The sequence below is a fragment of the Pinus tabuliformis genome, chromosome X (genome assembly GCF_031772625.1).
Source record: "Pinus tabuliformis cultivar Carrire ecotype Pingquan chromosome X, CPIR1, whole genome shotgun sequence".
Taxonomy (NCBI): Eukaryota; Viridiplantae; Streptophyta; class Pinopsida; order Pinales; family Pinaceae; genus Pinus; species Pinus tabuliformis.
Genome location: NC_142308.1, coordinates 1,651,267,520 through 1,651,278,617, shown reverse-complemented (window position 1 = coordinate 1,651,278,617; position 11,098 = coordinate 1,651,267,520). Strand labels below are relative to the sequence as shown.

At 36.6% G+C, this 11,098-nt stretch overlaps 1 protein-coding gene across 2 annotated transcripts; it reads right to left on the bottom strand.

Annotated features, from left to right (window-relative positions):
* Positions 1 to 277: 277 nt before the first annotated feature.
* LOC149146358 (peptidyl-prolyl cis-trans isomerase 2) lies at positions 278 to 1,779 on the bottom strand. Of its 2 annotated transcripts, none has more exons than XM_089449370.1 (3): positions 1,683 to 1,779; positions 1,391 to 1,448; positions 278 to 1,211 (listed from the first exon to the last, which is right to left on the bottom strand). In XM_089449370.1, exon 3 carries the CDS (start codon positions 1,195 to 1,197, stop codon positions 679 to 681), a length of 519 nt encoding a protein of 172 aa, XP_089305496.1. In that variant the 5' UTR covers positions 1,198 to 1,211; positions 1,391 to 1,448; positions 1,683 to 1,779; the 3' UTR covers positions 278 to 678. The 2 variants fall into 2 exon arrangements, with proteins under 2 accessions (XP_089305496.1, XP_089305497.1); XM_089449371.1 differs by lacking the exon at positions 1,683 to 1,779 and adding an exon at positions 1,577 to 1,601.
* Positions 1,780 to 11,098: the final 9,319 nt, after the last annotated feature.

Genomic DNA, 11,098 nt, shown 5'->3' with positions numbered 1-11,098 from the left:
TGATAAAAATATCAATTACAGAAAATGATAGATTTAATTTTAAAAACACCTGCTATTATAATCACTTCATAATTAAATAAAAAATTGAAAGCATCATTATCCAGAAACAAAAAGATGATTTGGAACTATTAACCGTATGTTGAATCGCTCACATATTTTATTTACCATACCAATTTACTTAGTAACTTGCCATAAAAATCTTTTAATACGCCAAATAAATTATATAATATATATAAATAATTGTTTTCCGGACCCATTGAAGCATATTTTAAACGCATTAAAAAAAAACATAAAAAGATGTAAAAATTTCATATGATAGAAACAAACATTACTGGGTTATTGCCATAGCGTTTATCTCAACTCCAAAGATATAAAAAAACCCTTGAAATCTCTATGCTGACAAACCCTAGGAACCTATGCAGCGTTTATAATAACTAGAAAAGACACAAAAACCTTTGAAGCCTCTTTGCTGACAAACCCTAGGAACTTATGCAGCGATTATCTCGAGTAGAAAGATGCAAAAAAACCCTTAAAACGTCTATGCTGACAAACCCTAGGGAACTATGCAGCGTAATGGTAAGGGAAACAATACGCTAAGAACCGATGCAGCGTAATGGTTGAAGGAAATAATAACCTACTAACGTATGCAGCGTAAAGGCCAAGGTAAATAATAAAAATTCAAGCGAGCTGTCCAGAGTCGGCAACGACAACCGGTTTTGAAGTTCTGCCAGATCCAGATCCAACCTTCTCGATCTCGCGCACGACCTCCAAGCCCTCTACAACTTGACCAAATACGACATGCTTGCCATCCAGCCACGAGGTCTGTGCGGTACAGATGAAGAACTGGGAGCCGTTAGTGTTAGGGCCGGCGTTGGCCATGGAGAGGATGCCAGGCCCCGTGTGCTTCTTTACAAAGTTCTCATCGGCAAACTTCTCGCCGTAGATCGACTCCCCACCGGTACCGTTGCCCCTTGTGAAGTCACCGCCCTGGCACATGAACCCTGGGATCACGCGGTGGAACGACGAACCCTTGAAGTGCAGAGGCTTGCCTGAGCGGCCGGTGCCTTTCTCGCCGGTACACAACGCGCGGAAGTTCTCAGCCGTCTTCGGCACCACATCCGCATAGAGCTCCATCACGATCCGGCCGGCTGGGGCACCGCCGACCTGCATATCAAAGAAAACCTTTGGGTTCGGCATCCTGAGTTCGAAACCTGCAAGGCACAAACAAAATCCTGCCGAGCTTTACATGGATCTTTCATATCATGCCGTTCAGAGACAAAAAGATCATTTTTCTTCAAAGCCAAAAAAGTTCAGTTCTTTTCCTTGAAAGGCTTTAAGGTTTTACTTTCTCAGACGATTTGTTTATTTTCATTTTTCAAAGACCGCTTACCTCTGAGATTCTGCAAAAAGTTGCACCAAAAGCCTGACTTTCTGCCAAATTGATCAACCTGCAAAGCGATTGGACAAAACCGCTTTAAAGACTACCAAAACCGCCAATAAAAACAAGCTTAGCATACAAAACCCGCTTAATAACTACCAAAACCAGCAACAAAAACAAGCTTCGCGTACAAAATACCGCTCTAAAGACAGAAAATACAGCCAAGAAAAGACGAATAAAAACACCGCTTTTAAGACTACCCAGCCCAACCAGAGAATACTCCTCGCTAACAAAATCCTCTTACCTTACTTTCTTCGCTACAAAACCTCACTTTCCCATTATCGCAACCCCGCACATCGTATATAAAAGGATCCCTGGAATTCCCAAGAGTGAATCCTAACCGTCCGATCCCACACTCGAACATCCAAAGGTCGAAAAAATTTGTAGAAACTCGAGAATGCTCGATAAATGCATTTGTCGTCCGATCGCGGGTTAACACATCGGACGGTCCGTAGAACACAGTCAAAGCCCTTGAAAATCTGTAATTCCAGGTGGCGCTTTGGAGATCGGGCGGTCCCAAATATCACGTGAAACTCTGGGACTTAGAGGCGTTTAGTGCCGTTCAATTTTCAGCTGATAGATCGGACGGATGGGATAAGTAGCGTAAAGTTATTTTGGGTTGTGAATTAACCAGATATCATGTACACGTACCTAAAAATGATTGCGTCAATCTCTGCCACGTCGCATAAACTGTGACACATTTGATATAAAGCTCCACTATTCATGTATTCCACGGAATATTATTTTATTTTAATTAGTTAATTGATGGGTTAAGTTTATTAATATTAATAATTTAATTTAAAGACAGCAGAGTGTTTTATCGTTTTATTTTATTTTAATTAGTTAATGGATGGGTTAGTTTAGTAATATTATTAATTTAGTTGTTTAAGTTTTTTATTTTAATTTAGAGTGAATTAAGGTTTTTTATTTTAACTTAAGGTGGATGAGGATTTGTTGATTTTTTTTAATTTTTTAATTAACAGCTTAGATTGATTTTGAAGGGAATATGTTCAGCATATGCTTAGTTTATCAAAGGGTTGTGGTGTGTTATAGACTTTGTTAGGTTGTATTGACTTTTAATAAATTTTAAAAATTAGATTTGTGTCAAGTTGCTCTCAACCCACCAATTTCCTATAGATTTGATATTATTTCAATTCTAATAAGTTCTTCCATGATAAGTTTATCATTATTATTTATAACATTCATTTATATATAAGCAAATTTTATTTAGCAAAATGTTCTATTTTAGAGAAGATTCTTCGGCGAAAATCACATGGAAACTCATTTGTCGACGCGTTTCGAACCAACTAGTGTGGTTGTCGACGCGTTTCGAACCAAAATGTTCTATTACTTAAATATATATATATATTGAGGAGTGGCTCCCACCAATTTCCTAGGGATTTGAGATTATTCCAATTCTAATGAGTTTATTCATGATAAGTTCTTCATTATTATTTATAACATTCATTTATATAAGCAAAATTTATTTAGCAAAATTGTCCATTTTACAATAAAATGTGTAATTCTTTTTTTTTTCTCAGGTTAAAATTGACTCATAATTTTTTATACATGGTTAATCATGTAAATGTGTGTATTGGTAAGGCATTCTTCATGTTGCAATAGGATTTTTGTTACAATATTATTTTTTTGTTATATTTATAAAGTTAGCTATATCAACCACATTAATATTTTTAATGTGGTTGTACTAGTATAAAAATGGTATAGTTAATAAGTGTGTGGTTAAAATATTAAATATTTATTTAAGTATTGAATTTCTTGATGTAATTTTTAGTTTTTTTTTAACAATAGGAAAGTCTATCATAACTCAAGTGTCAAATTTGCAGTGGGTAGCTATTATTGGTTGACTCATTATTGTTATTCAAGGAAGACCAGAATTTCCCAATGGTGGTCACTAAAGGGGCATACTTTCACTTTTGCCAAATGCCTTTGGGTCTCGAGTGATTAACATCTTTCCTTACCTTTGAGAAAGACAAACACTTAGCCAAGTAGAAGCAATTTTAGAGCATAGTCCAGGCCCATGTGTCATTTTTAATTATTAAATTCATATCATTTATTAGATAATGAAAAATATTATATTGAGAAATTTCATCATTTCCATATTTAATAAGTTTGGGTCTAAGATTAGTCCAAGGGGCGTAGAATAGACGGTGAGAGGGTGTTCTCTTAAGGCACTTTATGGTGTAAAGGTCACCGATTTGAAGCTTGTGGGCAAAAACTCAATCATGTTAAGGATTGGTGTGGCCCAGGCTAGGTGTGTTCCTCAGGTGATTTTGACGGCTTAGATACCCCTCAATCAGAGCTACTCAAGCCACAAATTGGTTGTGAAATCATCACAATACTCACGCAAACTAGTAAACAAAAAAAACCTAAGATAAATTTAGGGTGATTCATGTATATATTAAATTATTTATTTATTTATTTTATAATATAATTTCAACATCTTTCTATACTTTATTATAAAGCAACTCATTATTCTTGATACATTAACTTCATTTAATATTTTTTATAATGATGTATTAACAAGGCCGCATAGAATTGAATTTTCAATGGCAATAGAATAAATATTCATTGTAACTAACCATAGTTGCATAATTTAGTCATTTGACATAATGCATGTTTTGTTGAATATAAACCATTATAGATCCATTTTAAGCATGGATTTAATATGAGTTTAGAATGATCAAATTTCTTAGCATATATTTTTTCTTTTTATTATAGTCGACGTTGTTTTTCTATTTAGAGAATATCTTACTCTTATTTTAAGAGGAACACTTGTCATCTCCAAGTTGAGCACGGACATACTTACACATTGGCTTCAAACTTGGTTGTAGAGTGAGCCTCTCGACTCAATTACATATGCATTGAAATCATGTTGTTACATTGCGATATAATTTTGTAAATATATATTACTAGGACAGCTACATTAAAAATATTAATGTGGTTCATATAAAGGAAGACTTAATAAATATAACAAAAAAAAACTATTACAACACAAAGAATGTCTTACCAATACACGCATTTACCTGATTAACCATGTATAAAAAGGTTATGGGTCAATTTTAAAGTGAAAAAAAAAAAGAAGACATTTTATTGTAAAATGGACCATTTTGCTAAATAAAATTTGCCTATATAAATGAATGTTATAAATAATAATGAGAAACTTATCATGTAGGAACTTATTAGAATTGGAATAATCTCAAATCCCTAGGAAATTAGTGGGCAAGAGCCACTTGGCACGAATCTATTTTTTTTAATTTATTAAAAGTCAATGCAACCTAACAAACTCTGTAACACTCTACATCCCTTAATAAGCATTCAGATGAAGCATATGCTGAGCATATTCCCCTGAGAACCAATCTAGGTCGTTAATTAAAAAAATAAAAATAAAAAGTGAACAATCCTCATCCACCTTAAGTTGAAATAAGAAGCCTTCGACAATTCAATTAGTAATTTGCAATATGTAGGAATGTAGAATAATTTATCTTGGATGTGTGTTTATATTATCATGATATGTCATTTTTTTTAAGTTTGATGATAGAGTTGGTAGCAATATTGAAAAATGGAAAAAATAAACATTATTAAATCATAAGAAAATAATTAACATTATATATACAAAGTATAGAGAGTAACTTAAAAACCAAGTTTGAAGATACTTGTTCATGAGAAAGAGATACAGGAAAAATAAATTTACAGAGTGATTATTTTTCTAATTGGTGGGAGGAGTTGTGTAAGCTCTCATAAAATGGAATTATAGGATTTTCAATTTAAGAAACTTGATAAAGCACATTTACACAAAATTACCTATAGGAAATTTTATTTGATTTACTTATCATAAAGCACATTGACATAAATCTTTTATTTGTCTTTTTGATGGGATGAAACCACAAACGTATACAATTCATTTTGTTTTAAACCGTCTCACTATTGCCATAAAGTTTAATGTAGATACAAATGTTATTTTTTCTTTTAATAGGTTATTTTTTCTTTTAATAAAATAACTATTTTTTGCATGTCAGACTATGTTTTGAAAGAGTTTATAATGTTTTTTAATATAGCTTTGATTTTATAAATAAAATAATGCTTCCCAAGTCGAAGACGCACACTTTTAAAATTCCTGGAGATGAAATAGAAACCCGACATCATCTAGTAAGAGGTCGGAGCCTGTTGGTTTGACAACGTGTGAAGGGAGATAACGCTGGCTCCCTACCATGGTGTGGATCTGGAAAGAGATTAAACCGACCCTTTGAAATATTCATATTGCATTTCAAAGTTGTGCGCTCAGAGTATAAAATGTATGTATGATTTTTTTCGGCTTTTCAACAAAGCCCTAATTCAAAGGAAAGTGGTTGTAGGCATTGGACTTTGTAATTCCATAAGAAAGGACATGCATGCTTTCGTAGTCTCGACTATGGGGAGCACAATGGCTACATCATGGGCATTGTCTCCAATGTTGTCCATGGCACAGGGCAGGGTGTCGCACTTTTGACGGTGAGTTTCAGAAACCCCTTGCACTATAGGTACCAAAAGAGCTTTTCATCGCTGTTATGCTCTTAACTTGCAAAAAGATACCCAAATACAGAATATGCGAATAAAGATACCCAGAACATAGAATAGTGAGAGACAACAGCAAATATTTTATTATTCAGAAAGCAATGTTCACTGGCCTCTTCGAGGGGGCAACCTCCAATAGAGCAGAGCTCAATACAAAAATAAGACACAGTGCTCCTCGCAGGGAGTCTCTATCCTTTATATATGACTCATACATGCAATACCAAGGATCAATACCATGGTTTTATTAATACCATCTATCTAATACTACGACCCATTTGCAACTAACTATGGTCCCGTCATTAATTGTGGGTTAACCACTTACAATTATTAATATGGGCTTTATTGACTCTTGACTATGACTCAATCCCATTACATAAATAAGGGGGTTAGGGTGGGACCCTAACAATCGCAACCAAGGGTATGTATATGGGGCAGTTGGTTTATTGCGGTAAGAAGGCCAATATTTAATACTTACTCTTGGAAACATGATTCCCAACCTTGCAATATTCAATGATTTTATGATATTCAAGACACAGTTAGGAGACAAGTTTGTTGTTATGTCTTTGTTCCCATTCTTGTTTTGAGATTTGGTACATGGCTATGAGAATTGTTTGCTAATACATATCTATTGCAAATGTCATTTTGAGACTTGAAATTACATGAGCACATTCATTCATATTGATAGCATAATGTAACAAATTACAACACTTTGACTAAATAGAATTCAATACTTAAAGCAAGAGAGTAGAGTATAACAAAATTTTGCATTGGACGTTTCTCAAAATACTTCCACTAAACAGAATTCAGTACTTATAAAACTATTTAGTTAACAAGAATCGAAACTCACACATAGCAGGACACAGAAAAATTTGCAGACAATGTTTCAAAACATTTATGTCACTTTGAGCAAAAAAAGGAATTCCTCTACTTGACATGAATGTTTCACAATGTAGAAGTTTTTTGTGGTTGAACATAGTGATGTTCATTGTTCCTTCGAAATTATCATTTAAGATTTGTAATAATTGTCGTATTGTTTTTTTCACTTTTATCATCCCTGCATGAGGAAAAAAATAATACAAAGTTCTTATTTATGTTTGCATAAATAGAAAGTTGCAGCATTATGTTATATAACTAAAAAGTAAAGTTGAGAGGAAGGGGATGCCACCTGAGGAGAGGAAATAAAGTTGCTAGTTGGAACTTTGGGTTGTTCTATTTTGTTTGTTGTTGATGTCAGCATCCAGAATCTCATTGTCACCATTGAGAATGAAAAGACCATGTATCTATAATGTCGCAGCATATAAAGTGTTAATGTTTTTTTCTACAAATATTCTTGGTAAGACATAATATCTAATTCAGCGAGTAATTGCTTTAGAACTAGCCTGTTCCTGAGACAACATTGCAAGATGTTGTTATCAGGAATTCTTATAGTGCAATTTATAAAATGTAAAAAAAAATGTTTGCACTTAACACAAAATATTGGCAGGTCTTCTATCATTGCAAATTATGACATTGGGCAACTGCATACTGCAGAAATAGGTTCAAATGGTGTTGAGTATGCATTTGCAATAACTAGTATTCCTTGGACCTATTAGAGAAGAAGACTAGTCAACATATTTGTAATGAAAAATAAGGTAATTGTTGTATGAAACATAAGTTGGTTACTGAGTATGTACCTACCTGGATCTATTTGTCAATTATTTTTTTGAGGTCTTGTTGATCTCAGTATTCAAGTGTGTAATGAAAGTGGCTTGCGTTGTACATAATGTTTTTTCCTTGGCATCTTTTCTTTTTGTTATGTTTTTGAAGAGCATGGTTAGCATATCTCCAGTTTGCAACCATTTTTTTACTTCATTGTAAATAGATGTAAAGTTTTTGATTAGTTGTAGTTGTAGCATAAAGTACGCCCGCAAAATAAAAGAAAAATAAATAATTTTTTTTTTTTTAAATGTAATTGTTCAAATTTCATGTAGAATTTTAATTCAAAAGTTGAGACCTCTACGCGCTGCTGCAACCCTAGCCACGCCCGACTGATCCCTCCCTCCTTCGTGCGATCTTCTCCTCTATGGAGCTCGGAGGTGGCCCTGCGGCCCCTCCTCCCTCACCTCCAGAGCTTGAAGCCTTCAGATCCCTAATAGCAGCTGCAGGGAAACGCCAGACCTCTAGCTCTCAGCAAAAGTTTGTTAAAAAACTGGACAGCATTCCCACGGTGACCTTGCCTGTGGAGGAAACCTGCAGAACAACGTTGAACCTAGCAGAAAGAGGCCTCATTGGCCAGTTTACAGGGCTATGGCCATCCCCGAAAGCAGTAGAAGAATGGGTAAAACAAAATTGGATACCACTGGTTAATGAAGGAATAAAAAGTAATTTTGTAGGCAACGGGTTCTTCGTTTTCGTGTTTGATAACGTAGACAACAGAAGCCTGATCTTCAGAAATGGGCCATACTTCATGGGTCCCCAAGGCCTCTACTTGAACAAATGGTCCCCAGACTTTGATCCAGCACAAGATGTGCCCACGACTGTACCTGTTTGGGTGCATCTCCCACACCTTCCCCTTCATTGCTGGAGTCAGAACTCGCTACAATCCATCGCCAATGCCCTAGGAAGATACATAGATCAGGCACCGAGGAAGGATCAATACTCCTGCGCCCACATCTGTGTAGAGGTCGATCTGGAAATCAGGCTACCTGAAGCAATCAAACTCTCGGTGGCGGATTGGACACACATCCAAGAGCTCGACTACGAACAGTTGCCCTTCAAGTGTCGACGCTGCCACGAATACGGGCACTTCGCAAGATACTGCAAAAAAAGAAATGAGGAGGTATCAGAGAAAGAAAAGGGCGAACAATGGAAACAAGCAAAGAAAACAACAAGTAACAGGCAGAACAACAAAAATACAGTTAAAGAGACAGAGAATAAAGCAGGGCAAGAAAGTGCAAGCAATCAAAACACTGGAAGCAGAGAAACCATTAGCACCGTGGAGGACAAAAATCCCTTTGAATCTCTCAAGCCACCTCCAGATCCTCCAAAGACAGAGCGAGAAGATCTAGCTCAGCTGAACAATAATGACACTTTAGAGCCAAGTAATAATCTAAACCTAACCCCAAGTAATACTTCCTCTCCTTCTTATGCTGATATAATCAAACAAAAGAAGAAAAACACAGAGAACACGGGCTCATCAGACGATGAAACCTTTGAAAGGCCAACAAAAAAAGTTGGAAGAAGAACAAATAGGGAAACCAGGGAAGAAGAATCAGAAAGGCAAAAAATCCTTAGCAATCAAGCTACCATTGAGATGACACTTGGGAGGAATACCAGACCTAGGGTCCCCAAGGGAGGAGGGCCTACCCCAACAAGTGGAAAATGATGCAGCTGGTCTCTTGGAACTGCAGGGGTTTGGGGAATCCCATTAAGGCAAAGGCCATTAAAGATCTATTGAAAATGGAACCCACAGACATCCTCATGCTCTAAGAGACAAAGGTAGAAGGGGAGATCCTTCTAAATACCAGTAACACAAAATGGAAATTCGATTCTGGAAAGGTTGTCAGCGCGAGAGGCACGGTTGGAGGAATAGGTACATTCTGGTCAAAAAACTCCTTTTCTTTAGAAAGATCCTTCGAGACCCAGCATTGGATATTTATTGAATTGCGCCATACAACAAGCAACCTCAACCTAGCTTTGTTTAATATGTATGTTCCTGTACACTATGAGGAAAAGAAAGAGTGTTGGAAGACACTCTCGGATTTTCTAGACCATATTAATCCCAAGAACATAGTTATAGGAGGCGACCTGAACATAATTCTAGACTCTAAAGAGAAGAGAGGAGGGATCTACTCAAGAGACCCTTTTCTCACCACAGTGGAGAATCTGATACTACAGTGGGACTTAGTAGACTTCAAGCCAGTTAAAGGAAAATACACTTGGACCAACAACATAACAGGAGAAAATCACATAGCAGCAAGGTTGGACAGATTCCTCATCAACAGCTCTATAATGATGGGGAAAAGAATAGTCATCAACAAGATTCTTCCAAAACTCACCTTGGATCACAAACCAATTCTCCTCTGCCTGAAAGATGAAGAAGACCTAGGCCCCCTCCCCTTTCGCTTCAGTCCTCTCTGGGCAGAAAGAGAAGGGTTCTTTGAAACAGTTCAAACAGCTTGGAGAATAGATGTTTCAGGCTCCCCAAGCTATGTGTGGGAGCAAAAAATGAAAAATGCAAAGAAGGCCCTAAAAGAATGGATAAAGAAACCTATGAATACCCCCACCAGCCAGAGGAAAGAGGTTGTCATTCAGCTGGAAGAAATGCAATTTGAATTGGAAGAGAAAGATATTTACCCCATGGATCTAGACAAAGAAAAATCTGCACAAAGAAAAACATATTGCTCCTTCAGAAGCGAGGAAGGGTATTGGCACTTGAAGTCCCGCAGTTTGTGGCTTAAAGCTGGGGATAGAAACACCACTTATTTCCATAGACAGTACAGGGCTCGACTTTCCTGAAATCATATAGCAGAAATCACCACATCTAATGGACATGTATGCAAAGGATTTGCCCAAATCAAGGAAGCTGCAGTGAAACATTTCCAGACTCTCCTTACTGCAGAAAAGGATGGGAGCGAGGAAGATATATCAGAGTTCCTCGCAAACATACCAAAGCTAGTCAGCATGGAGGATAATGAAAATCTTATGAGCTCAGTCACAGAAGAAGATATTTCTAATATTGTCTGGTCCATGGAGCTAGACAAAGCACCAGGACCTGATGGATTTTCAATCCACTTTTACAGAATCTGTTGGGAGCTAATCAAACCTGATCTCCTCAGAATGATATGTGTATTTTTGAGGAAGGCAAAGATTGGGGGCGGAATAAACTCAACCTTCCTCGCTTTAATACCCAAGGAAACAAACCCAGGATCACTGGACAGATACAGGCCGATCTCACTGTGCAATTTGTCCTACAAGATAGTGGCCAAACTTCTGGCGAACAGAATCAAGCCTCTCCTGCAAAAGCTCATTTCTCCAGCCCAAGGGGGATTTGTGAAAGGAAGACATATCCTGGACAACATTATCCAAGTCCAAGAAGCCCTGCAATCG